General features: G+C 47.0%; 1 protein-coding gene across 1 annotated transcript in view; it reads right to left on the bottom strand.

Annotated features, from left to right (window-relative positions):
* LOC138293926 (atrial natriuretic peptide receptor 2-like) overlaps positions 1-27,783 on the bottom strand; it is a 445,904-nt gene that overhangs the window by 277,384 nt on the left and 140,737 nt on the right. Inside the window, 2 exon segments of the mRNA XM_069233205.1 lie at positions 238-340; positions 3,972-4,076. Of these exon segments, the coding sequence (XP_069089306.1) occupies positions 238-340; positions 3,972-4,076 (208 nt within the window).

The following is a 27,783-nucleotide window of genomic DNA, read 5'->3' as shown; positions in this document are numbered from 1 at the left end:
GAGAGAGTATTATGTACATGGAAGAGAAGGGAAAATAAAGAGATGAGAGAAAGGTTATATGGTACCTTTCTTCTTGTTTAAGGCAATGGATTGTTGTTTCATAAGGGACTGTGGCCACATTTCGTGGAGGAATGACTGGGATGATAAAGTAAGAACCAGACAATTTACTTCCAAATTGTGAATAATGTTTTTGATCAAATGGTAATTACAAGATTGTTTGAGATCTAAAAAACATACCTTGAGCACTGAGAACAGTTGATTTTGATTCTAAAGCAGCTTGCATGGTTCCAACTTTTATATGGGCAATTAAAGACGTAACACCCAAGTTGATTAAGACAACCTAAAAAGTTAAACATATTTGACAGCTGTTAACAAACAATTCAGTTTTAGCAATTACCAGCACTCACCTAAAAGGGAAACACAAGATATGGAAAATATATTTCATTAAATGAATATACTTACAACAACTGTACACATTCATGAGAACCAGGCATAACTTGGTTGTGGATAATTTACTATATTCAGGTGGAGGATGTGGTAAATCAACAAATTCATACAGAACAATAACATACACATATCTATTCAAGGGGGCATAGCTTTCTACTCATATTTGCCAACGTTAGCTCTAATACGCAACAGAAATTTACATTGAATTTTTCTTTTTAAATGAAAAATACACAGGATTCATAGGTCAAGTTGCTTTGTTGAAGTCAAAACTAATAGGATATAGAAAAACAATGATTTACCATAACTGGTGGAGGGCACTCAGGATCCTTGTGTATTGTATTACTTTCTAAAAAGAGGGGGTGGCTAAAAAGCAGTCGGCCAGTTGTTATCATGAGAATGTGACCTTGAATACATTTTCCTAATACAGGCTAAAATAGATCATTTTAGATACCAACAGGAACTGTTTGTACTTATATTCTTTGCTGAACATACCATTTGCTTGTCACTCAGCATTACAAGTTACTAAAATGACACAATTTATATTAAGAACTAGGTTACTATGTTTGCCATTGTTCTGTTAAAAGTTTGCTTTGTGTAAGCAACACACATAAGAGGTTAGTCAACAGATGTCATCAAGAAAGAACGAGGAATTAATGAAGGTAAGAAACTGGATTGTTATTTGAGGGGAAATAATCACAACACTGGTCATAATAAATCGTTAAAGTCACTAAATTACCCTGAGTTCAATCCCTGTTAGCTATGATGAAATGCAGAGAGGCTTAGGGAAACGTGTAACGTATTAATCCAGTACGTAAACAGTCAGAGTCCAGCTGTAAAAAAATAATCATCCCAAACAGAATAGGAAAAAAGAGCAAAATTTAATAAACAACATTACACCAAAATAACAACAATCAAATAAGGGAAACCGGAGATATGAATTTTTAAAGATTTAAATAAAAATAGTGTCCAAGATTCGGTGCCAACAATAGTCAATGGTTGCAGTAGACTGGGACCGGGAATTTGAGGCTGACTGTGATGGAGCACAGGTGAGATGCACCAACCATGTACCTTCCCTCTGACCTGCTAGAAGGGATGTCTACCACCCTCAGAGATCACTAGCTTACCTTCTTTGTTCACCTACCTGCTAAGTGATACTAAGGCATGCTCTACCCACTCATTTAGGGAATAATGCACTGCTAATGCTACACTACCTACCCATATAGAGTGCCTACTTGGGGATAGCTTCTGAGTACGTATGAGTTCTTCAGTTTTGTGCCCTGTCGGTAGACAGTCATAACACCTGGCCTGGTGTTATAGCAACAAATAGCAACATCAGCTTCTTAACACCAGAACTCTATTTCTTGTGATCAGAAGTGGTCTGGGAATCCCTCCCCTCAAAACTCTTCTGGGGCTCTTAGGGGAAATTTTCAGTATTCTTCTGGTCTTCCCATTCCCTCTGCAGAGGAGAACCTGGACCACCCTTCCTAAGGTCATTCCCGGGTAACTTCTTAGCCATTCTGATTCTGAACCGGAGGTCAACTCCTTTCCCAAGCTTGATGTGCACAGTGAGCCAGGAATCTATCAGGTACTGGCATACTTCTGTAAAGAAATCACTCAAGGCCATATCACTCACCACCACTTCCCAACATACTCATCATGTGACTGAAACAATGTACCACAGATATATAAAACAAAATGTCATGAAGCTGTGCAATGTGATGCAACTATCAATGGGTTTAGTATACACTTATATATGGACTGTATGACGTGGTCATACCACACATGAAAGAAATACACTACATCTCCAAGGAGTTGATTTCTTGCTAGAAGCATACAAACCAAATGACAATACTGCAAAGCTCTAAGGGTGCCTTGTAAAAGCATATACAACCCCTCTGTCTATTAAAGGCTTTTTCAACAAGAAGAAATGATTGTGGTCAGAGCTCTCCCCTCTTGCAATGTCCCCTGAACCATTCCGGGTTTGCAGATGCCATTCGAATTGTTGGTGCTTCTATGTGACCCATCCAGAAAGGATACACTTGCAGCATGCATTTTATTGTACCCAGAAGTTTGTTCAGCAAGAAAACAGTTGCAACAGAATGCCTTAATGATAATGAACGGATGCCCGGGACAATGAATCCATTTAGTTCACTCTCAGGGTCTGATTCACGAAGGTAAAGTGACACTTTTGTGTATGTGTACAATATTTTCCTACTATTTTACGAATTTGAATTGTATTCCTATATGCGTTTATAATAATAAAAGTAAAATATTAATACAATAAATATAATGTACAATAACATGTTTAATCATTGTTACACTATATATATATATTTCTATAAATGCAAACACATATATGTGTTTTTGTGTTTATATAATTATATTTTAAAATAGTAATAAATATTAGTGGAATATATTTAATTTACATTATATTACATTTATATATTAAAATATTTACATTTACTACTTTAAACTCTATATTAAAAAACATCTATATTTTTGCTATTTTGGACGATATTAGTGTGAATGATATGTTTTTCTGATATTTTTGTACCTACCATTCTAAGTATGGGACCACCATATTGTGGTAATTGATATAGTGTCAACAATATTTTTTACCACACAACTGCGTCATTGATCCCTCGTGGCAGAAACTTGGGTATAAAAAGCTCGGATTGTCCTATCTTTTTATGTGTGGCGTCTCCGCCACAGGTGTAGACAATCCACACTTGAAAAGATACTACTCAGAAAATATCTCTGTGGATAGGAAAAAAACATGAACTTACAAAAAAGTATAAGTTTACCTTCGTGAATCGGACACCCAGTGTTTTAGGAAGTAAACAGTACAGCAACTGGAAAGCATCCCGCCAAAACTCTTTCATTCTTATATCAAAGTAATAGCTAATTTTTGGTTTTGTACCAGTCGCTGTACCCCATAACCAGGGACTTTAAACTTGTTCTGATTTTTGAAGAAGGCCAACTTAGATGTGGGACAAATCTTTCCTCATTCTGCTAGGCTCCAGGGTGAAGATCAGTACAGAAAAAGGGAGGGAAGTTATCCAAATATAGCTGAGGTGTATAGTTTCCTGCATACTTTAAACATATTATGAAACTTTTACAAAACTGCCAATTCATACATGCAGATAGTTTATATACAACTAATTTCGTTACTGCTTGTTACTGAATTTATGGTATAAAGTCTTACGTGGCAGCTGTGCAATTAAATATCAAGATTAGAATAAACTAAAGAAATAGGCAAAGAAAAACATGCAAATCCAATTGTTTCTGACCGAGGAGCTTTGTGATGTTTGTTTCTATGCCATGTTGGCATTAAACAGATGTTCTGCTAGCATCTGCAATGCTGAAGCATCTGCAATGCTGAGGCAAGACAGAGCTTTACACTCTCTTATATTGTTTTCAGGGTAGAAGCTCCAACACAGAGGGATGGTTTTAAACACGTCTGAAAATAGTACACTATTCAGGTTTGCTATTTGCGTACTCATTACAAATTACCAAATAAATACCTTGCTCGTCCAGTTGTACTGGGTCATTTTTCCAGCTTGGGATACAGTATGTGTAACAATTTTCCCATCATCAGGAATCCATGGTCCGCATATGCCACTTTGTTTCTATATCAAACATTTAACAAACAAACATTGTTATCTGGTTTGTTAACTATTTTTTGCACTTATTTTCAGGTTTTGTACAATTCACACTCAAATTGGTTACTGGCACATGCAGAGCAAATACTGAATGGACAGTGCAAGAAACAATTGTATAGGGCGGCAATAGCTTGTTCACAAGCCATGCGTTTGGAGAAGATGCTATGTCAGAGGCACCTGGTCTGAGAGTTTGGGAGAACCTACATTACCCCTCAGTCCTCCTGGCGTGCTAAATAATATGAAGTACAATTAGTAGACAGAGCATCATTGGTGGTCTTTTTGGCAACGAAGGTGACCTTTTCTTTTTCTGCCAAAGAGAAATTAGTAAGGGAAGCCTAATATTGTGACTTTTAATGTGAGAAACTAGTGGATTGTTTTTATATAGTGAGAATTGTCTCTTTTTTCAAGTCCACAAGATGAGGCTTAAAGAATTATCTATTCTTAGGAGAAAGTGTGATTTTTAAAACCTATGTAAAATAGACAGCCATTCTCAGAGACATTTACTCAGTTTCAAGAGCTGAATACCTGGATTCCATAAGAGAAGTTGATCTTGGCATAGAAGACAAAAGCGATATTTATACATCAGCAGGAGAGGGTGATGGAAATGCTGAATTGAGCCATTCTACAAAATTCGTTCGATGCTGATGTATTACGAGGCATCGTAGAGATTTTGTATTTCTTGATTTTACACTGTATGTATCAAGTAATGTCCAGAGATATTTGTTCATATCCCTTTTCTCTATGAGCTCTTTGGTATAAATTCTTTGCTGACAGGTTTTACGGTGTGAGCGTGCCTTTTAGTGAGAGACGGATCGATCCATTCATGGGAGTCAGTGATCTGTGTCCTGTCTGTTATTGGGAGGAGAAAGAAAACATCCGTCACCTTCCCATTTTGTAATCCAAACCTATCTCCGCACTGTTCTTCCCTTAAATATGGGCAACAATACTCCCTCCATACCTTTTCTTGTGGGGCCATATATGCATAAATTAGGCCTTGTGCTATGGGGCACTGTGATTGGTTGTGCTAGGCTGGAGGATTCATTTGCTCACCCTCTCTTTTAGTATTGAGCCTATCTCTTTTCTCCGCCGTATATCTCCTTTGTTCATGGCTGCTGTTACCCAGATATAATCCCCTGGAGCTGCTGTTTCGGAGAAGGCTCATGGAATGAGGTAAAAGTTTTGGTCCTTTCCCCTCCTGTAAAAGCCACTGCGTTTTGCTTGGCAGCCAACGAGGTCCATTGCTCTTTTGTCACCCTCAGTAAGTGCACAAGACGTAGCAACATCAGCAGTGGTGTCCAGTTTCTGTCAGCATACCTTGACGGCTGCTTAAATTTAGAGGACCCAGAGTAGGAGGAAGAGCATACGGACAATATACAACACAGGGGGTGTCAAGGGTAGCAGCTGATATCCCTGGCATCTCTTGTGCGACCCCTGGCACGACCTCTGCGTCTCCTAGTCCTAGAGATCACAAAGACATCACTACTAGAAAATAAATGAAGTATTTTAATCTCAGGTTGCGTTTACTGTCTATAAAATAGCAGCTTTATCTGTGTGTGCTTGCACAACGCAGAGTTCAACTTGTAACTGTTGCTGGTTGCCGGGTCAGCCAAAGGTTACCAAGCAAATCATTTTCAAAGACTGCCAGGACTCTGACACCTTTAAATACAGGTTTCTCCAACAAGTAGCTCATGAGCTACTAGTAGCTCTCCAGCTCCCTGTAAGTAGTTCTTCTGTGTGCAGCCCAGTCTAATAAATTTGAAGCTTTTGCTCAGTTGAATTAATATATGTATAGCAAAATTGAAAACAGTGTATTTGAGATGAAAATGTATGTATTTTGAAAATTCATAGGCTGTTTGTAAGAATTTGGGTTATTGTGTGAGGAGGTTAAAACTCTTCTCAACCAGGAACCAAAATCCTTGTCAAGGTGTAGCACAATAGTCACCAAATTAACCTGCGCTTAATCTTCTTGTAGCTTGCACATAAGTAGTCAGGCTTAACTTAGAGGCAATATGTACAGTATTTCTGCAGTGCCCAAACAGAAAAAGCAAGAACACAACTCAAGAAAAATCCAAATCTAATTTAGAAAAATAGACAACACTTTAATAAATGAAATGACAGCAAAACAACTTAAATCCAATTAGTAGAACCAGATTAGTGAATTGTTAAAGTTTTTAGTGTAAAATAGAGCATAAAAAGAGCAAGGGCCTCATTTCGAGGCTGGCGGTCTTGGACTGCCGCTGCTGTCGCGGTCCGACTGCCACATTTAGACCCTGGAGGTCAGACCACCAGGGTTCCGCCGTCTCCGCTGGGATCGGTGATCCCGACCAGTTGACGAGGGTGCAAGTTGGAATCAGCCAGGACAGTGCTGCCTGCAGCACCGCCCTGCTGATTACGACCTGGTTCTCCACCAGCCTTTTCATGGCGGTGGAGAACAGGTGCAGAGGGCCACAGAGGAGGCCCCTGCACTGCCCATGCACTTGGCATGGGCAGTTCAGCAGTCCCCCTGTCCAGGACCCTCGCAATGTTCACTGTCTGCAGTGCACCCTGCAGGTGACTACGAGCTGGAGACAATGCTGCTGCCACTTTCCAGCTAGGCTGACTAGTAGAAATCTTGGTTTCTGCCAGTCAGCCTAGCAGGAAAGTCTTAATGGGTCCGGCGGAGAGTTAGCCAGTGTGACGGCAACCTCCCCGTCGGAAGTTCAGTTGGATGGATCTTCCCGTCTGCTGAACTAGCTAATGAGGCCCCAAGTGCCAACCGCAGGTATCTGGTTATGCGAGACCTGGTCAAAGTAAAAAATTAAAGACAAATGCGATGGAGTGCTGGTTGTATATACAAGGTGGGTAAGGCCTGGTCACAGCTTACCTTCACAATTAGAAGAAATTTAGAAGAAAAGTTCCTGAGACAGTGGAGCTCAGCAGGGCAAGGCAGAGTGTAGTGTCTGAAAAGACATTGTGGGGTAGCCACCCGAGAAAATTTTTACCTTCAGACTTAGTCGCTTTTTTGGAAGGCAAAAATCTCCAGCAGGACAAAGCTGCAGGCTGTATATCTTCTCCAAGAGGTCCTGCTGAACAGGATTTGCTGCTGTGGAAAAGAATGTAGGGGGAGTTGCTGCAAAGTCAGACTGCCCAGCGGTGCACCTTGGGTAGATCGACTGGCACGTAGGCCCCTGTCTTCTGTCGGGTATCGAGGCACTTTTTGTTGAGACATTTTCTAAATACCAGGTTTTTAGTGGAGTATCACCAACACGACTATCAAGGGTCAAGGGCCTGGGAGCACCACTTGGGGTATTAGGACTCAACCTAGCAGAATCCAGCTGCTGGGTTCACAGTCCTAGTAGCTTGTTATGAGCCTGTAGCTCACACAGGAGGACAGCCAACTAGCCTGTGGAGTCACTTCTGGTCGTCCTGGGCTCAAGGAGATGGTCCATTATCATTCAAGCAGCAAGGCAGTCCTTCAAACAGTGTGTCATTCCTATGGGAGCAGCAGGGCAGTCCTCTTGGGGTGCATGTAGTACTTCTGAGGGTCCAGTTCTTATACCTGGTGCCAGCCATTAAAGTGGGATGACAACCTGACCTTCCCCCACATCTGGTTCTGGAAAGTTCTTTCCTTCTCCTACCAAGGCTAAAAGAAGACTGAGGTGACAAAAGGCTAGTGTCAGGTTCCTTCATGTGTGCTGGAGGCAAGCTCTTTGAAGCGTAAGCGGGGCAGGGAAGGTTCCACACGCAACCATCCTAGCAGGATAGCCCATCCTGCCCACATCCAGTCCACTTTGTCCCGCTGTCTGGCAGGAATACATAACCCCAACAGCAGAGTTATTCACAGTTATGTGACCCAGATCTCTGGCACAGGGCACCAATGGTTTGGGTAATAAAATACTCACTTTTTAAAAGTAGCATTTTCAGAATTATGATTGAAAATCTGACTTTACAATTAAAGAGAATTTTAAATTACATTTCATTAGAACCCAAACATGAAATCCCTATTGACTCCCAATCCAAAGTTAGCATTTTCTAAATGTAATAAGGTAACCCTTTGTTATTCCAATGGGAAAGATAGGACTTATCATAATGAAAAATTAATTTAGGAGGTTTTCATTTATCAAGACATGTAAAACGTGAGACCACATGCCCTACCTTTTAAATACATTGTGCCGTGCACTATGGGTCTCTAGGGTCTATTGTAGGGGTGACTTATATGTACATAGAAGGAAGTTTAGCTCTGGAAAATAGGTTTGTTTGCCAGGTCAAACTGGCAATGGCAGGTCTAAAACATGTGTTAAAGGGCTACCTCAGTGTGTGGCACAATGAGTGCTGCAGGAGCACTAGTAGCATGTAATTTACAGGCCCTAGGTAGATATAGTATCAATTTATTAGGGATTTATAAGTAAATTCAATGTGCCAATAAGGAGTCGGCCAATTTTACCATGTTTAAGGGAGGGAGCTTAAGTATTTTAGCACTGGTATGGTGCAGAGAGTCCTAATACCAATTAAAACAAATTCAGAAAACGGGAGGGCTGAAGGCAAAAACCTTAATGGGAGATCACACATAGGATGTTAGCTCTATCACACTGATGTTTGATGGAAATGGTTGAATTTCCAAAGTATATTTAAAGCTGATATTTGAGAGATGAATTATGTGGCAAAGGGGGACACTTCTTACTAATATTACTTTGGTGACAAGGACATTTCAGCCATGGCTATTATGAATTACCTATATAGATGCATTCCATTTTGACAAAACCTTTTTTACATTACTGCTGGCAATCGTTACTGATGCAGTGAGGTCATCACTGCTGGTAATCTCACATACGGTGGTCACTATTGTATTCTTGTCTGATGTGGTCACTAGTATAGCATTAATAATATTAGTAGCTTGAGAATATTTTAATTGAAAATAAGTTGCTCTTATTACAAAAAAAGTTTGGAGACCCCTGGTCAAATATGAATGAGCAGACACAGGGTGTCAACTATTATGTGAACTGAATTGAATAAGCAAAGGTATGTTTAGAGATTTCTGGATGAGTTATGAACTAGTCATTGAAGAAGAATTAATGTAAAATCTCAGGTTTATTTTTATTGTGACTATTCTCTCTCTTTTTGCTTTCAGAATTATTTAGGAATAGTTTAGTCAACCTTAATACAATTTTGAATGACTTATTCTTGTGTTTGCTCTTATGTTTTATACTAGCGCTTTGTGACTTTCCCAGTATTTTCACCAGGAACAAGAAGATAATATAAGCCAGGGCTGTTAACCAGCAGGTAAGTGGCCATTGCAAGTGTGAGGTTTGCAAAGATGTGGTACCCAGAGAAAAGTAAAGTTCATTCTTAGCATTGGGGACCAGATCAATCTTGCTTGCTGCACAGGGAACTGGTCCCAAACAAGAAAGGGGCAAGATGTGGGTATTTTCCCCTTTTGTGTTTGCTTTGAGCCTCAGGCATAGGAGTGACAACCCAGTTATATGAACAGAGGGGTAAGTATCATTAATGCTGCCAGTGCAGTGGCACTGGAGCCTGGGATTGAGAGGGCCCAACTAAAGCCCTATTATGGCTACTGTACCATCATTCTATCATTCCTTGCTTATTATAGGAATATGTACATCCTTGCTTTGCCAGTGTTGCTTTATGGATCAGACCAGAGACAGAGAGGAGGATTGAAGCAGAGGATACACCTTAGCTTAGGCCTCAAGAGAGATGACCGAATGAGGGGGGTAACAAGATGCAGAGAAGACTGCCATACCAGACAGGAGCAAGATAATAGAACACTTTGCAAAGAAAATGTCTGACTTAAAACCTAAAGTAGAAAACTTAGAAGCAACTAGTATGTTAGGAACTTAAGCTTCTGCTTTAAGTAGTTGGCTTGGAAGTATTGGTAGTGGACTTTTAAGTGTTCTATTGAAGCCTATATTAATTATTGCCATTTGCCTAATATGGGTTTTTGCTTTATATAAGGAATTTAGGGCCATATTTATAGGCCCCTAGCACCACAGGAGCATCACTTTTTGTGACGCTCCTGTGGCGCTAAGCACAGCGCTGGATTTACAAGGTAACGTAAAGTCACTTTTTGTGGCTTCACGCCACCTTGTAAATATGGCCCCTTCCCACGCAGCACTGTGCGTGGAATGGGCGTGCAATGGGTGTTGCTGTGGGCGTGCCACAGCAACACCCATTGCATTTTGAGGCTGCCTCAAATTTATGAAATTTTGTAAACCTGAGGCAGCACAGAGGAGGATATTTTTATTCCTCCTTGTTTTTTGCTTTTTCTATGCGTGCTGCATTCTGCCACACGCATAGAAAAGGTGACCCTTCCTGCACATAAACAATCATTTGAAAATGATGCTTTGGCACTTCTGTGTGTGCTGCATTCTGCAGCACACACAGAAGTGCCAAAGCGTCATTAGTGATTGTTTATGTGCAATAAGGGACACCTTCCCGCACATAAACAATCACACTCCTCAATACAGACATCCTTGCACGATGGTGCAAGGATGCCTGTGTTGGTGCTGGCAGTTAAATTTTGCAAAAGCGCAGCGGGAAATGCAGGGGTCCGCCTTATTCCCCTAAAGACGTTGCATCCCTGCATTTCTAAAGTGACGCAGCGGGGCGCTGCTAATTTTGGTGCACCACCACACTACGCCACTATTCTTTAAATTGGGTCCTTAGATGTTACCTAGCAAGAAAGAAAAATTAAGAAAAAGAAAGACACAAGAGAGGAGAAATGGAAAAAATAAAGAGTAATATTTATAAAGTATTGGAAGGGGTGCAAAGCTTGAAGGGAAAGAAAAATGACTGAGCAGAGGAGAGGGGTGTATCATAAAAGATTAATTAGTGATAACATTTGATGACTATTCTATCCATCAGAGTGGGTAATTGGTAGAGTGAATTTCCTAAGTTTGCAAACTAAATGCACTTAACAAGAAAGTGTTAATTTCCCTGCTGCGAAACACATGAACAAATAAATAAAATATGTAGCAGGAAATTATATTTAGGCATTATAAGCACACACATGTATTGACATATTATAATTATTTAAGTTAGCCTAACTACTGATGTCAATTTAAATGTCAACTTTACAATTTAGGGATAGAGGAAGGTTTTCGCATTTAAACTGTTTTGCACAAGATGTTTTTCTCTTTACTGCTACAGAAAGCTGTCATTTTCCAGAAGTCTTCTGTTAAATAGTGAATATGCATTTGTTTTATATTAGACAATTGTTAGTGAGATTCTCACCAGGAGGAGAGGAAATGGCAGGTAGAGCAACTCATGGGACGAACTGTCTGAACCACAACATTTGATAAAAGTAACAAACCAGGAACATGATTCCACGGCTCACTGTGAAGATGTGAAAATCTAAGAAGTTGACCTGTTCCCAGTGTTTGCTGGAGACTGATTGGTGGGTGGGAATAGGAAATGTAAAAAAAAATTGATATTGATGTTTTGGAGAATTATATTAGTGTGTGTTCCTTAAATTAGAGAGACTCTTTTTGCTGAGAGTTCACTTTCTCACCCAGAGACTAGGGGCCATAATTATACTTTTTGACACAAAACTGCGCTAACGCAGTTTTGCGTAAAAAAAATTAGCGCCGGCTAACGCCATTCTGAAGCGCCATGCGGGCGCCGTATTTAATCAATGACGTTAGCCGGCATTAGCCGCCGGCGCTGCCTGGTGTGCGTGGAAAAAAACGACGTACACCAGGCAGCGCCGGCGTAGGGGGATATGGGGCTTGGGCGTCAAAAAATGGGGCAAGTCAGGTTGAGGCAAATTTTTTGCCTCAACCCGATTTGCGCCATTTTTTTCGACTCCCAACCCCCATAGAAATGACTCCTGTCTTAGCAAAGACAGGAGTCATTCCCCCTTGCCCAATGGCCATGCCCAGGGGACTTCTGTCCCCTGGGCATGGTCATTGGGCATAGTGGCATGTAAGGGGGCACAAATCAGGCCCCCCTATGCCACAAAAAATAAAATAAAAAAAACACTTACCTGAACTTACCTTAATGTCCCTGGGATGGGTCCCTTCAGCCTTGGGTGTCCTCCTGGGGTGGGCAAGGGTGACAGGGGGTGTCCCTGGGGGCATGGGAGGGCACCTCTGGGCTCCTTCAGAGCCCACAGGTCCCTTAACGCCTGCCTTTTCCAGGCGCTAAAAAACGGCGCAAAAGCGGCCGTACGTGATTTTTTTTTACCCGCCCACTCCCGGGCGTGAATTTTGCCCGGGAGTGTAAATACGGCGCACATGCCTCAGAGTCAATTTTTTAGACGTGAACGTCTACCTTGCATATCATTTACGCAAAGTAGGTGTCCACGCTAAAAAATGACGCAAACTCCATGGACTTTGGCGCTAGACGCGTCTAACGCCAAAGTATAAATATGGAGTTAGTTTTGCGTTGGAATTGCATAAAAAAAAACGATGCAATTCCGGCGCAAACGGAGTATAAATATGCCCCTAGGTATGGAGAGCTTGCTGTAGAACTTAAGAAGCAAACCTTAGGGATACCTGCTGCCTTAAAGCTGGGAATACTTCCCACTTTAGACCGACTCTGATTCAGAATTTTACGAACCGACCTATTACTACTTAGATCGGTTCATAAAAGTCTTTAATGGGCACACAAATGCTAGTCTCAAATTGTTAGAGATGGGGTCTTTGGTTGGCAGTCAGGTTACTCCCTGTCCAAGCAGGGACCCTCACTCTAGTCAGGGTACAAGAGAATCACCCTCAGCTAACCCCACCACCCCCTTGGTAGCTTGGCACGAGAAGTAGGCTTAACTTCAGACTGCTAGGTGTCAAGTATTTGTACTAACACACTCAGTAACTCAATGAAAACACTACAAAATGACACAACACAGGTTTAGAAAAATAGAAAATATTTATCTAAACAAAACAAGACCAAAATGACAAAAATCCACAATACACAAATCAAGTTATCAATTAAAAACCAAAGAGTCTTCATGTAATTTTAAACACAACGCTAACGCTGTCAGCGTGAAAATGTACCTGGGTGCGTCAAAAATACCCCCCACCGGTGAGAATGTGTCAAAAAGGGCTTGCAATGCGTCAGTATCACTCACAAGACCGTGTGTTGTTTCTCCTTCAGACGAGTCGGCGTGCGTCGTTTCTTCTCTCTGCGTGAAAGACATGAGTCGATTCGAACTGCACTCCTGGATCCGGTCAGGCCTTGCACCGTTTTTGCACGCCCAGCGATGTTTGCATCAGAAACCCTGCTGCACGATGATCCGAAAACCACGCAGCGCAGGTTACGATCTCACCAGCCTCCTTCGGCGATGCTGCCTGTCGTTTCTCCAGCCACAGGTGTCGATCTTACGGTCGTGTTGCAGGTGAGTGTCGATTTTCAACCGTGAAGCCGGCAGTGCTTCAATTTTTCAGCCGCAGATCGGAGCCGCATCGATCTTTTCCCCACCTGGCGATCGGTGTGTGGATTTCTCACTCTTGGGCTGCCAGCTTCTCCTTTCAGGGTCCTGGGAACTGGATGGGCACCACTTGGCAGAGTAGGAGTCTCAGCAGAGGCTCCAGGTGCTGGCCGAGAGGTCTTTGCTGTCCCTAAGACTTCAAACAACAGGAGGCAAGCTCGAAATCAAGCCCTTGGAGAGTTCTTCACAAGAAGGAAGGCAATACAAAGTCCAGTCTTTGTCCTCTAGCACAGGCAGAAGCAGCAACTGCAGGAGGGCTCCACAAAGCACAGTCACAGGCAGGGCAGCTCTTCTTCCTCAGCTCTTCAGCTCTTCTCCATGCAGAGGTTCCTCTTGGTTTCCACAAGTGTTCTAAAGTCTGTGGTTTTGGGTGCCCTTCTTATACCCATTTTGCCCTTTGAAGTAGGCCTACTTCAAAGGAAAGTCTCTCTTGTTTGTGAAATCCTACCTTGCCCAGGCCAGGCCCCAGACACACACCAGGGGGTTGGAGACTGCATTGTGTGAGGGCAGGCACAGCCCTTTCAGGTGTGAGTGACCACTCCTCCCCTCCCTCCTAGCACAGATGGCTCATCAGGACTACACCCCAGCTCTCTTTGTGTCACTGTTTAGTGAGAGGTGCAACCAGCCCAACTGTCAAACTGACCCAGACAGGGAATCCACAAACAGGCAGAGTCACAGAAATGGTTTAAGCAAGAAAATTCTCACTTTCTAAAAGTGGCATTTTCAAACACACAATCTTAAAATATGTACTAAAAGATGTATTTTTAAATTATGAGCTCAGAGACCCCAAACTCCACATGTCTAACCGCTCCCAAAGGGAATTTACACTTTAATCATATTTAAAGGTAGCCCCCATGTTAACCTATGAGAGGGACAGGCCTTGCAACAGTGAAAAATGAATTTAGCAGTATTTCACTGTCAGGACATATAAAACACATTACTACGGCCCTCATTACAACCCTGACGGTTGGTGATAAAGCGGCGGTAATACGGCCAACAGGCCGGCGGTAACCAAAATGGAATTATGACCACAGCAGAAACAACTCAGACAGACAGCCACTTTAACACACTGACCGCCAGGGCGGAATCAACAAGCACCACGGCGGTAACTGCCACCACCCAAGCGGAAGACATTGTACCGCCCACTCTGTTATGACACATCAATCTGCCACCTTCTCCGGGGCGGTACCAGCGACATCAAAAGCATGCCAGAAACTCAGGGAACATCCACGACGCCATGAGCCCGAGCTGCACATATTTCCGATGCTCGTCTACCTTCTGCTGCATTATGAACAGCAACACCGGCGAAGACAACCACGGTGAGTACTGGCGCCTAGCACACAAGGAAGAGGGGAGGAAAAAGAGAGTGACACACACACACATAATACGCAACACCCCCAACACCATACACACAACCAAATGCACTAACATTACATATTCCCCCGTACCCCTTAGGAAAAATGCAAGGACAAAAAGATTTGAAGAAAGTGAGTGTAATACAATAAAATAACATGAATAAGTGCTTCAAAATACAAACTTATATACATATTTACAAATGGAGGTACACTGTCCAGTCCTCAATGTCCGTGGGCCACAGGGCCACAACACATAGGCCAAGGCCTCACCTTACTCCTGCAACAACACGGAGAGAACACTGCAGGGGCATCAGGTTGAAAATACACAGGCACCTCAGGGGGACGGGGAAAGGGGGGGGGCACCTCAGCCAGAAGACTATACAGCACCATTGGTCCTGGAGGGGGCAACATGCCCTCTGTGCTGTCCTGGAGAGTGCAAGGCCACAGTCTCTGAAGTGGGTGGTTTGCCCATTGCTTGGTTCTGGGTAGTGCAAGGCCACAATCTCTCTAGTGGGTGGTTTGCCCACTGCTTGGTCCTGGGGAGTGCAAGGCCACAGTCTCTCAAGTGGGTGGTTTGCCCACTGATTGGTCCTGGGGAGTGCAGGCCACAGTCTCTCTAGTGGGTGGTTTGCCCATTGCTTGGTCCTGGGGAGTTCAAGACCACAGTCTCTCTAGTGGGTGGTTTGCCCACTGCTTGGTCCTGGGGAGTGCAAGGCCACAGTCTCTCAAGTGGGTGGTTTACCAACTGCTTGGTCCTGGGGAGTGCAAGGCCACAGTCTCTCTAGTCGATGGCTTCTCCAGTGGTTCTGAAGGGGGCATTGTGCCCAGTGTGCTTCATCCTGGGAAGGATGGGGTGAGAGGATGGCTCCTTCCACTGGTTCTGGAGAGGTAATTGTGCCCAGTATGCTTCGTCCTGGGAAGGATGGGTGAGTGGATGGCTTCTTCCACTGGTTCTGGAGGGGGCATTGTGCCCTGTGATGCTTATCTCAAGGACTGCAGGGTCACAGTCTCTCACCTGGGTGCCAGACCCACAGGATTTGCAGCGGTAAGGACGCAGCCTATGGATGCAGGAATACACACTGTCCCCCGGTGATGACGGCTTCTCAGTGGTGGCAGTGGTGGTGCTGGTGTCAGGGCTGGTAGTAGTGGGGGGAGGCTCCAGCCCATCCCCTGCAGCCTCAGACGGCTGCCTACTGGGGCTGCCGTCTGCAGCCTGCAGCCTCAGATGGCTGCCCACTGGGGCTGCTGCTGCTGGCAGTGGTGCTGGTGGTGGTACTGGCGGCGGTGCTGGTGGCAGTGCTGGCAGTGGTGGGGGGAGGCTCCAGACCATCCCCTGCAGCCTCATACGACTGCCCACTGGGGCTGCTGGCAGTGGTGCTGGTGGCGGTGCTGGTGGCGGTGCTGGCAGTTGTGGGGGGAGGCTCCAGCCTATCCCCTGCAGCCTCAGACGGCTGCCCACTGGGGATGCTGCTGCTGGCATTGGTGCTGGTGGCGGTGCTGGCAGCGGTGCTGGCAGCGGTGCTGGCGGCGGTGCTGGTGGTGGTGCTGGCAGTGGTGGGGGGAGGCTCCAGCCCATCCCCTGCAGCCTCGGACGGCTGCCCACTGGGGCTGCTGCTGCTGGTGGCGGGGCTGACAGTGGTGGGGGGTGGCTCCAGCCCTTCCCTTGCAGCCTCGAATGGCTGAACCACCATGGTTGGTGGTGGGGGCTCCAAATGAGTCCCAGCACCAGGCCTCCTGTCCTTCCTGCCTGCTGGTGCAGGCTCCTTGCCCTTCCTGTCAGCAGCTGGGGATTTCTCCTTGCCCTTTCCTGTCGCAGTTGGTGGTGCCTCCTTGCCCTTCCTATACGCTGCTGGTGGTGCCTCCTTGCCCTTCCCTGTCGCTGCTGGTGATGCCTCCTTGCCCTTCCCTGTCACAGCTGGTGGTGCCTCCTTGCCCTTCCCTGTCGCAGCTGGTGGTGTATCCTTGCCCTTCCCTGTCGCAGCTGTAGGTGCCTCCTTGCCCTTCCTAGACCTTTCAGTGTTGCAGCCTGGTGCCCGGGATCGTCTCCCACCTGCAGCAGCTGTCGACACTACTGTGCCCGTGGACTGAGTGGCTGAGGTGCTTGCCTGGGTTCTGACCACCCTGGCCCGACTTGAAGGACGGTGGGAGGAGTGGTAGGGAACAGGTCAAACGGTGGAGAGGAAAAGCTTCTTAGGGACATTGGGCGGGAAGAGGGTGAAGGTTTGAGAGTTGAAGAAGAGGAAGTGGTTGTAGGAGGTTTCTGCTGATTTAGGGTGCAGGTGCATGGGTTTGATGCTGTTGTGAGGTGGATGGCTGTGTGGTGTCTGAGTGCTTGCATTTGTGTACTTTGGGAGGAGGTGCACAGACACAGTGGGAGAGGACACAGGGGACGTGTGCATGGATGTGGGGGTGGTGACTGCCAGTGAGGGGTGTGTAGTGATAGGCATGAAGGTGATGGTGGGAGTGGATGAGGATGTAGTGCACGCAGGTGTCTGTAGACGCAACTGGTAGGAAGGTGTATGACGAGGAGGAGGGGGACACAGTGGAGGCAGTGGATGTTGGTATGTTGGTATGTCTGCATCTGGATGGTGTTTGTGAGTGCCTGTGGGATGATATGTGGTGCTTGTGTTTGCCTGAACCACTCCGTGTTGTCTTGTGTGCATGCTGGCCTGCCTGTGTGCCTGGGATAGGTTGGGGTTGAGGGGAATGGGATTGGGGAGAGGAAGTTGGAGGGGGAGGCTAGAAACAGGGACAATGGCTCCATTTAAGGAGGAAGCCAGAGCCTGGATTGGACTCTGTTGGGCCGTCGTGCCAGAGTGAATGCCCTCCAGGAATGCATTTGTTTGTTGCAAATGGACTGCCAGCCCCTGGATGGCATTCACAATGGTTGACTGCCCAAAAGAGATGGATTGCAGGAGGTCAATAGCATCCTCACTCAGGGCAGCAGGGCTAACTGGGGCAGGGCCTGAGGGGCCTGGGGCAAAGGAGATGCCCACCCTCCTGGGTGAGCAGGCATGGGAAACACGCTGAGGGGCTGCTGGGAGGGCGGTGCTGGTACGGAGGGTGGCAACACCACCAGGGGGCTTCCATCGGAGGAGGTAACACTGTCAGAACTGTCCCCTCCAGTCTCCGCCATGGTGCTCCCCTCGCCTTCCATCCCACTGATGCCCTCACCGTCAGTGTCTTCGGCCTTCTGGGCCATGTGGGATGCAGCTCTCCCCATTGCCAGTACCTCAGCTCCTCCACCAAATGATGCTAATCACAAGAACAACGTGACAAAACAAAAAGAGGGGGAGAGACAAAGGATACCCTTGGTCAATGGCAGCAACAACAGTACTGTTGGCGTACATGACACACACAGGGAACAGCCCTATGCACTAGGCAATGCACTAACAGTCACAAAACTAGTCACCAGCCCATGGACAGGGATACCTAAAGCTAATTGCAGCATACCTGAGGCCCACAGACCACTGCCCAGTAGTGGATGCCTACTACCTTGGTTGGAGGAGATTTACATCAGACCCTGCCCAACATGGGCCCTACCCTGCAATGTCTGGCCTGGCCTAGGGGCACCCACAGGCCCACATCCCCCACCCGGAAGCCATCCCACCACATGCAAGTAGGATATTGGGGCACTGTACTCACACCCCTTGTGGCTGCTGTGATGCCCCCAAGCGCCCATCCAGCTCCGGATAGGCTACAGCCAGTATGCGGGCTATCAGGGGGGTCAGGGTTCGACGAGCATCTCTTCCTCATTGGGAGGCCATCCCTAGCTGGGCTTTCACCGTCTTCCATGCCCAGTGTCCCAGGTCGTCCCCCCGTTTCCTACAGTAGGTGCTCCGCCTGCCGTAGACCCCCAGGGTCTGCACGTCCTTGGCGATGGCACGCCATACACTCTTTTTTTGATGGGCGCTGACCTGCAGAGAAATACACAAAGGAAAAGGTAGCAGTCAGACCGTCCTGCCTGTTACACTCATGGCCCACCATAGCCCTCACATCCCTTTACACACAGACATTGCCCACCATACATGCAGCACGCTGCCCAGGGCCCTTCCACCAACCCCCCTACACGAGGCCCTCACACACAACTCCATGCATCCATGCCCCATGCATTGTGCTCACAGTGTACTCAACTGTTGGTCTGGAGGCCCATACAGCATTCGGTACTGGGGTAGGACCCCATCCACCAGTCTCTTCAACTCTGCAGCGGTGAAGGCAGGGGCCCTTTCCCCAGTGACACAAGCCATGGTCGGTTCCGGGCATAGGTCACAGCAGCACTTGCAGTGTATGTCCTCTCCTGTTGAAGGTCAGGTAGCAAGTGAGTGAATGAATAGAAAATGTCGGCAACGTCCGCGGCGGTGCATACCATCACCAGCGGCGTACATCACCATTGGCCACTGTAACCCGTGGGGCCCAATGGTATCTAATGTTGAGTTGCAAGGCAGTTCTCGACCGCCTCCTCAAGCACGTACAATGTCAGTGGAATTACCTCATTTCCACATGTCCCTCCATACAGGACAGGCTGACGCCATTTCAGGGGGGGCAGGCCCTGGCACCTAACTGCGTCACAGTACACATAGGCACCATTTGGGCCTATCCAACAATATACTGTTAAAGTCACAACATGCAATGCAGTGTAGTGTTTGTAAATATGGAATACTGACCAGCTGCTCACCGTTTTGCCCCTAGATTGCAACCTCTGTGGATGAATAGGAGATGGAGACATCCCCTCATGTACAGGTCCCTGTTGGATTTGGCAACAATGGAGGACAGGCACATTATCCTCACCTATAGACTGGACAGGGCCACAATGACAGAGCTGTGTGCCCAATTGGAGCCTGACCTAATCTCTGCTATTCGTCAGCCCACCGGGATCCCCCCTCATGTGCAAGTCCTATCTGTGTTCCATTTCCTGCCAACTGGCTCTTTCCAAGTGACAGTGGACTTGGCAGCAGGAATGTCTCAGCCAATGTTCTCAATGGTGCTGACCAGAGTGTTGTCTGCCCTGATTAAACACATGTGCAGCTATGTCGTTTTCCCCCAGGTGGAGGATTTGGCCACAGTGAAATCTGATTTCTATGCAATGGGACATATCCCCAACATTATTGGGGCTACTGATGGTACACACATTGCATTTGTGCCCCCCCGCCGGAGAAATGAACAGGTGTTCAGACATCGAAAGAGCTTTCACTCCATGAATGTGCAGATAGTGTGCCTGGCGGACCAGGACATCTCCAATGTCAATGCAAAGTATCCTGGGTCTATGCATGATGTCTTTATCCTGAGGAATAGCAGCATCCCATATGTAATAGCTCAACTCTAGAGGCACAGGGTATGGCTAATAGGTGAGCCCTGGTTCCCACCCAGTTGGTGTTGGTGTATGGGTATGGTGTGGGTCCTAAGGGTTAGTGTGTGGCTATCAGCTGTCCTTCGATATTTTCAGGTGACTCTGGTTACCCCAACCTCTCATGGCTACTGACCCCTGTGAGCAATCCCAGGACAAGGGCAGAGGAACATTACAATGAGGCACATGGGCGTACAAGCAGAATCATAGAGAGGACATTCAGCCTCCTAAAGGCCAGGTTTCATCGCTTCCATCTAACAGGTGGATTCCTGTACTACTCACCCAAGAAGGTCTGCCAGATCATCGTGGCATGCTGTCTGTTGCACAACCTTGCCTTACGTCACCAGGTGCCTTTTCTGCAGGAGGATGAGGCTGGAGATGGGCGTGTTGCAGCAGTGGACCCTGTGGACAGTGAAGATGAGGAGGCAGAGGATGAGGACAACAGAAGTGCAATAATACGACAATAATTCTAATGACACACAGGTATGACACTGTAACTTCACTTTTCATTGACAGTTTTATGTTTGACATTGTCACTGGCAGGCTGATTTTCCCACTTCTATGGCCACTTACTGTACCTTTTGACATCTCTGTTTTCACATATGTGTGCCCCACTATTGCTCCTGGTGTGTTGACTGCAGCCAACTGCAGGTCATTCCTATGTATACATTAATGTACAGTTGTATTGCAGTGTTTAAACCTTGTTAAACAAATACATAGTTCAATCATTTCACAGACTCCATACTTGTATTTATTAAAATGGTGTTTCTTTAAGTGCCAATAAGTAGAGGGGGATGTGTAATGGTCTGGGATGATGGTGGAGGAATGTTCAGGATAGAGTCCAGTCTATGTGGATCACAGGTGTGTTGTTGTTAGGGTTTGTACACAGCAAAGAGCATGTCCCCTCTCACTGCACTAGTGGGTTCTGTAATAGCTCCCTTTTAAACTTACTATTGAAAGCCTTTCTTGTTATCTCACCTTCCCCCCCCCAGGCTTCTGTGTATGTTGTTTAATGTGCTGTTTTGTTTACACATTGGGCCTTGCTTTTACCAAGGCTTCTTTAAAACACTCCTCCCTAGGCCATGTGTTAATCCAACTCATTTGCATAATAACTGAAACTCTGCACACCTTTCAAGAACATGTGCAGCATGTGAGGACCACACCCAGCTCTTCAAACCACACCCAGCTCTGCACACCTTCCAAGAACATGTGCAGCATGTGAGGACCACACCCAGCCCTTCAAACCACACCCAGCTCTTCGAACCACACCCAGCCCTGTCTATAAAAGGCATCCCCCGAGCCTCACCCAGTGCTTGTGCTCGTCTACCTCCCGCTTACCTGAGAACAGATCCCTTGGCGCTGGCACTCCTGCTCTTTACAGACTTTCTTTGACTTCAATGGGCGCAGCTGCTGGCTCTTCCTTCTTCTGGTTTCCGGTCCCTCCTTGCCTCAGCCTCTCTCCTACGAGTAACCTGCAAAAGAGAAAGAAGACAAGGTTAGACTGATCAGTATCTCTTGCCAGCAACAAGTAAGTGCAAACTTTTTATTACCTGAGGGAGCTTTGACGGCAATTTCTGGATTCGTGTATAGACAGTTTGAGGCGAAGTGCCTTCCACGAGCATTGTGATTCAGGCTCTTTGTTGCAGGAGTATTTTGCAGGACTTTGTGAAGCGGACATTGTTTTTTTTCATGGAACTTTTGGGAATCGAACAGTGGAAACCATTGACAGCAAGGCAAACAGTAAATCAAGGACTTGCACAAATTACATGCTGTATTTTGATGTAAAAGTACAGTATTTGTTTTATAAAAGATTCTGGAAATATGCGAAAAGTGAGTCTGCTTTTGGGAATTTAGGCTTTAGTTATATTATGATGAATGTTTGATATTGGTAATTCTGATAATGGTATTTGTTTAATGTTTTAGAAGCTTTACAGTAATAGAAAACACATCCCAGAGCAGTAACACATTCCAAACCTGGAAACTAGAGACCAGGATCCAAGAGGTACTTTTAGAAGAGAATTTCTAATAAATAAAGGGATAGTTAGGAACCCATTTAGGAATAGGTTGCACTTATCTGTTCTTTGTTTATGTTTCATTAGGCACCAGTTTCTACAGAAGTCAGAAAGGGCCGCAGATTTGTGCAGCACTTCAACAGTGGAAACGCAAGAACGGTGTTGTCTCTTTTTTTTTTATTTTATCCACTTCCCCCCTTCCCTTGAGCTTCTGTTCTTAGTGCACTGTTTTAAAAACTAGTGTGCTGGAACAAGCAGTTTCAGGGTGGGGTCGGATTGTCTTCAACCTCCATCAGAACTGAACAAGAACTCAGGTGAGCTGGGCTTTGACAGTTGTCCAAGGGGGCATAGGAAGTGGAGTAATGGCAGTTCAAGGTGTACAGGGTGACAGAGTGGGACACAAGGGTGACAATCAGGAGAGTCTTATTTCCTGCCGGGGATCTTGGCAATAGTCTCTGGCTTCTGACTGGATCGCAGGGACCGTTTGCGGGATGGTTCTCCTTCTGCAGGGGGAGTGGTGCTGGTGGCCTGTTGGGCCTCCTGTCTACTAGCGGCAGCAGAGGTGGAAGGCTGTTCAGTGGTTTGGCTAGTGTCAGAGGCCCGCTGGTGTGCCACTGCCTCCCTCATGGTGTTGGCAATGTCTGCCAGGACCCCTCCGATGGTGATCAGGGTAGTGTTTATGTCCTTCAAGTCCTCCCTGATCCCAAGGTTCTGTCCCTCCTGCAGCCGCTGGGTCTCCTGCAACTTGTCCAGTATCTGCCCCATTGTTTCCTGGGAATGGTGGTATGCTCCCAGGATCTTGGTGAGTGCCTCCTGGAGAGTCGGTTCCCTTGGCCTGTCCTCCCTCTGTCACACTGCAGTCCTCCCAGCTTCCCTGTTGTTCTGTGCTTCTGTCCCCTGAACCGTGAGCCCACTGCCACTGACCCCAGGTCCCTGATCATCCTGTGTTTGTATGGTTGCCTGGAGTCCCTGCAGTGGTTGACACACTGCTGATTGATGTGTCCTGGGGACAGAGGTATGGGCCCGCTAGGTGGGTACTGTGGTGGTTTTGCTGAGGGGGGAGGCTCTGTGGTGGTATGGGACTGTGCCTGGGTAACCAACTGTCTGGAGGTCCCTGATGGGCCAGGTTGGTCATCCAGATCCAGGCATCCAGAGCTGCTGTCATCACCGTGGGCCTCTTCTCGGAGGGGGGACTGGATGTTGCTGGCACCTCCTCTCCAGTGACGTTGGGTGGGTGACCGTGGGGGTGTAAATGCAGTGTTATTGTTCTGCATGTGACATCTTGTGCATGGGTGTGTTGCCCTCTATGGTTGGTATTGTCCTGGCAGCTTTGCCTTGTGTGAGTAGTTATTTGGTGGGCTAGGTGATTCTCTCTAGTGTGCATGCTTTAGTAATGGCTGTCCATGCAGGTCTGTGATGGGGGTCCGTGCATTGGTGTTATATGCAGGGCTTGGTATTGGGAGGGGTGGGTTGTGATGGTGGGGTGTGTGAGGTGGGGGAGTGATGGTGGGGGTAGGTGATGGCATGCAGGTGGGGGTGATAGTAATAGGGATTTGACTTACTAGAGTCCAGTCCTCCTCCTAGTCCTGCTAGGCCCTCAGGATGCATGATTGCCAAGATTTGCTCATCCCATATTGTTAGTTGTGGGGAGGAGGTGGAGGTCCACCGCCAATCCTCTGTACAGCGAGTTGGTGTCTTGCTGCTGTGGAATGCACCTTCCACCGTAGGTCGTTCCACCTCTTCCTGATGTCATCCCTTGTTCTGGGGTGTTGTCCCATGACATTGACCCTGTCCACCATTCTCCGCCATAGCTCCATCTTCCTAGCAATGGCTGCAGCTGTGATCCGAATAGCTGTGGCTCTACCCGGATGATTTCCTCCACCATGACCCTCAGCTCCTCCTCTGAGGATCTGGAGTGTTGTTGTGGTGCCATGGGTGTGGGTGAGGGTGTGTGGAGTGATGTGTTGGGGTGTGTGATGTAAGGTGCGTGGATGGTGTATAGGTGATGGTGGTGTGTGGCTGTGGTCTTGTCTGTGGTCTTGCTATCTCTCTTGTGGCAATTGTTTGTAGTCGTAAAGGGTTGTGGGTAATGTGGGTGTGTGTTTTATATTGGTGTGGGTGTGTGGGTGTGGTGTATGTATGGGTGTCAGGTGTGTATAGTTTGAATTGTCCAATGTGGTGCTGTTTTGTATGTGTGTGTGTATGTGTGTGTAAAAATATAAGATACACTGTTCCAAATAGAAAGGGAGAGAGGATACTATGGCGGGGGTCCTAAATTTTAGGAGCAAGAAACCTCACACATCCAGAAGGATGTCATGCTTCATCATCGGAGTTGCTCCTCGTCAGACCGGCGCTGCAATGTCTGACGGGCACCACCCCGAATGGGGGGGCTCTTTGCCGGAGATCTTTTCAAATAATTATGACGTGACCCCAAGAGTGAGTAAGCAAAAAAGGAGATCAAAGGTAGTGGTTAAAATTGGCTCTCAAAGTCTACACCAGGTAATTAATTTATTGGACCAGATGAGAGAAAAAGGCCAAGGTTAAAAATAGTCATAAGAGTGAAACAGAAATAATGATCAATCACTCTATATCAAAGAACAAATGAGGGCGGGGAATTTCCATGACATAGTCATTTAGGTCCTGACGAAGCATCACTGGATCCGTATGGACCACCAGGATGCAAAACATGTTGACCCTTGATAGGGATGGTTTGGAAATTCCCCGCCCTCATTTGTTCTTTGATATAGACCCTCACCCCTCATCTCGTCCCAAATAAGAACGGTCTTGGCTTCTTCAGGGCCCAGACCACAGCAAACGCTTCACGTTCTACGGCACTCCACCCACGTTCCCTGGGAAGTAACCTCCTGAAAATGAAGGCCACAGGTTGATCTAGGCCCTCTTCATTAATCTGTGAGAGTACTGCTCCAATACCATGCTCTGAGGTGTCTGCAGAACAAACTCCTTGGAGTAGTCAGGTGCCTTCAGCACAGGAGCAGTGCACATGGCAGCCTTCAGGACATCAAAAGTGGTCTGGCAAGCCTCTGTTCAGATCACCTTCCTGGGTTGCTTTTTAGAAGTCAACCCAGTCAAGGAGGTAACAATGGTACCATATCTCTTGACAAACCTCCTGTAGTATCAGGTGAGACCCAAGAATACTCTTAGTTCAGTCTGGGTGTTGGAAGGCTCCCAAGCCAGAATGGTATCCATCTTTGGCTGTAGGGGTGCCACCTGGCCACTCCCCACCTGGTGTCCTAAGTACACTACAGGTCCCTGCCCTATTTGGCCCTTTATTGCCTTAATAGTGAGGCCTACCTTCTGCAGGGCCTCTAACACTCTCCAGAGGTGTTGCAGATGTTCCTCCCATGTGGAACTAAACACAGCAATGTCATCCAGGTAGGTGGCACTGAACTCATCCAGCCCAGCCAACACCCAGTTGACCAACCTTTGAAAGGTGGCAGGGGCATTCTTCATCCCAAATGGCATCACTGTAAATTGAAAGTGTCCATCTAGGGTAAACCTCTCCTTGGCCCCCTCAGTTAAGACAATCTACCAGTACCCAGATGTTAAGTCAAACGTGATGAGGTACTGGGCAGCTCTCAACCCGTCTATGAGCTCATCAGCTCGGGGGATGGGATGTGAGTCAGTCCTGCTGACCGCAATGAGTCCCCGGTAGTCCACAAAGAACCTGAGTTCTGGGGTGGCACCAGGTGCAGCAGCCTGCTCTTCAGTCAGGCAAGGGGAGAGGATCATTCCCTCCACAGATCCATCTTTATCTCCTGCAGACAGGAGGTCAGGAAGAGGCTCACACTCCTCCTCGACCCTATCCCTATTTGTCGCAAGGAGCATGGACAGTTCAGTCCGCTCAAAGTGTGGCTTGAGACGGTTGACATGCAGGACCCTTAAAGGGTTCCTTGGAGACTGCAAGTCCATCAGGTAGGTGACATCACTCTTGCGCTCCACCACCTCAAATGGCCCAGTCCACTTGTTCTGGAGCACCCTAGGCTCCACTGGTGCTATCACCAAACACTTTTTGTACAGGTTGAAACTTGACCAGAGTGTCATTCTGGTTATACCAGCGTTTCATGTCCTCCTGACTTGCTTCCAGGTTCTCCTGTGCGAGACTCCTGAAGCGGGAAGTCTGGTTTCTCAGAGCCAGCATGTTACTGAATACATCCTGGGGGGGTTTACTAGGAACTTTTTCAAAAGCCTCCTTGACCAGACGTAAAGGTCCCCTCACAGGGTGGCCATAAATCAGCCCAAAGGGACTAAATCCAAGTCCCTTTGGAGGCACCTCCCTGTAAGCGAACAGAAGGCATGGCAAGAGGATGTCCCACCTCCGCCTCTAGGGCTCTGACAGGTCCATGATCATGCCTTTCAAGATGAGGTTGAATCTCTCAACCAGACCATTACTTTGGGGGTGGTAAGGGGTGGTGAACTTGTAGGTTACCCCACAATCCTTCCACAAAGACTTCATAGACGTGGATATGAAGTTGTTACCCCTATCAGATACCACTTCCTTGGGGAACCCCATGCGAATAAAAAAACCCATCAAAGCACGACCCCCCACAGGGGAAGTGAATGACTTTAGAGGAATGGCTTCTGGGTACCGGGTGGCATGGTCCACTAAGACCAGGATAAACCTGTTGCCCATGGCTGTCTTGGGATCCAGAGGCCCCACAATGTCAATCCATACCCTCTCAAAGGGAGTACTGACAACAGGTAAAGGTTGGAGGGGGGGCCTTACATTTCCCCCACTCTTGCCACTTGCCTGACAAGTTTGGCAAGACCTGCAATGTGCATCTGAGTGCCTGCGCATTAGGGGCCAGAATAAGTGGGTGACAAGCCTCTCAAAGGTCTTGTCCTGCCCCAAATATCCAGCTAAAGGCACATCATGAGCCAACCCCAGTAGGAAGGCCCTGAAGCACTGGGATACCATCAGCACACGGGCTGACCCAGGCTCAGGAACCTTAGGCTCACTATACAAGAAGTCATCCTGCCAATAGATCAGGTGCGGTCCTGGCTCCTTACCAGCAGCCTGGCCTGCAGCCTGCTGCTGCAAACCCTCCATAGTAGGGCATGTCCTCTGTGCTGCACAGAATGCTTCCCTTGTGGGCCCCCCTTCCTTCTGCCACTGCGACAGCTCAAGGACCTCACCCAGTTCAGCCACTTGTTCCCCTGTAGGCTCCGGGGCATCACCCTCAGGCTCCGCCTCCTCCCAGACCATGGGAACTTCTGGGGCTGGTTTCCCGTGCCCCCTGGCTTTCCTCTTCTTGGCGGTCCTCTGGGTTACTGTTTCAGACGCCAGGGGCTCTTGACCACCCTGTCGGGCTGCCATTGACCGGTTGGATACGCACACCCACTTAGGCAGACCCAATATCTCCAAGTGAGACCTGTGTTCCACCTCCTTCCAAGGGGAATCCTCCAGGTCACTGCCTAGTAAACAATCTACAGGCATGGTTGGACTCACAGCTACCTTTAAGGAACCTGAGATCCCCCACTCAAAGTGAAACTGCGCCACTCTGCACAGGCGCTCTGAGTTGTC

This window comes from Pleurodeles waltl, chromosome 4_2 (genome assembly GCF_031143425.1).
Source record: "Pleurodeles waltl isolate 20211129_DDA chromosome 4_2, aPleWal1.hap1.20221129, whole genome shotgun sequence".
NCBI lineage: Eukaryota > Metazoa > Chordata > Amphibia > Caudata > Salamandridae > Pleurodeles > Pleurodeles waltl.
This window is presented reverse-complemented; position numbering and strand designations above follow the sequence as displayed.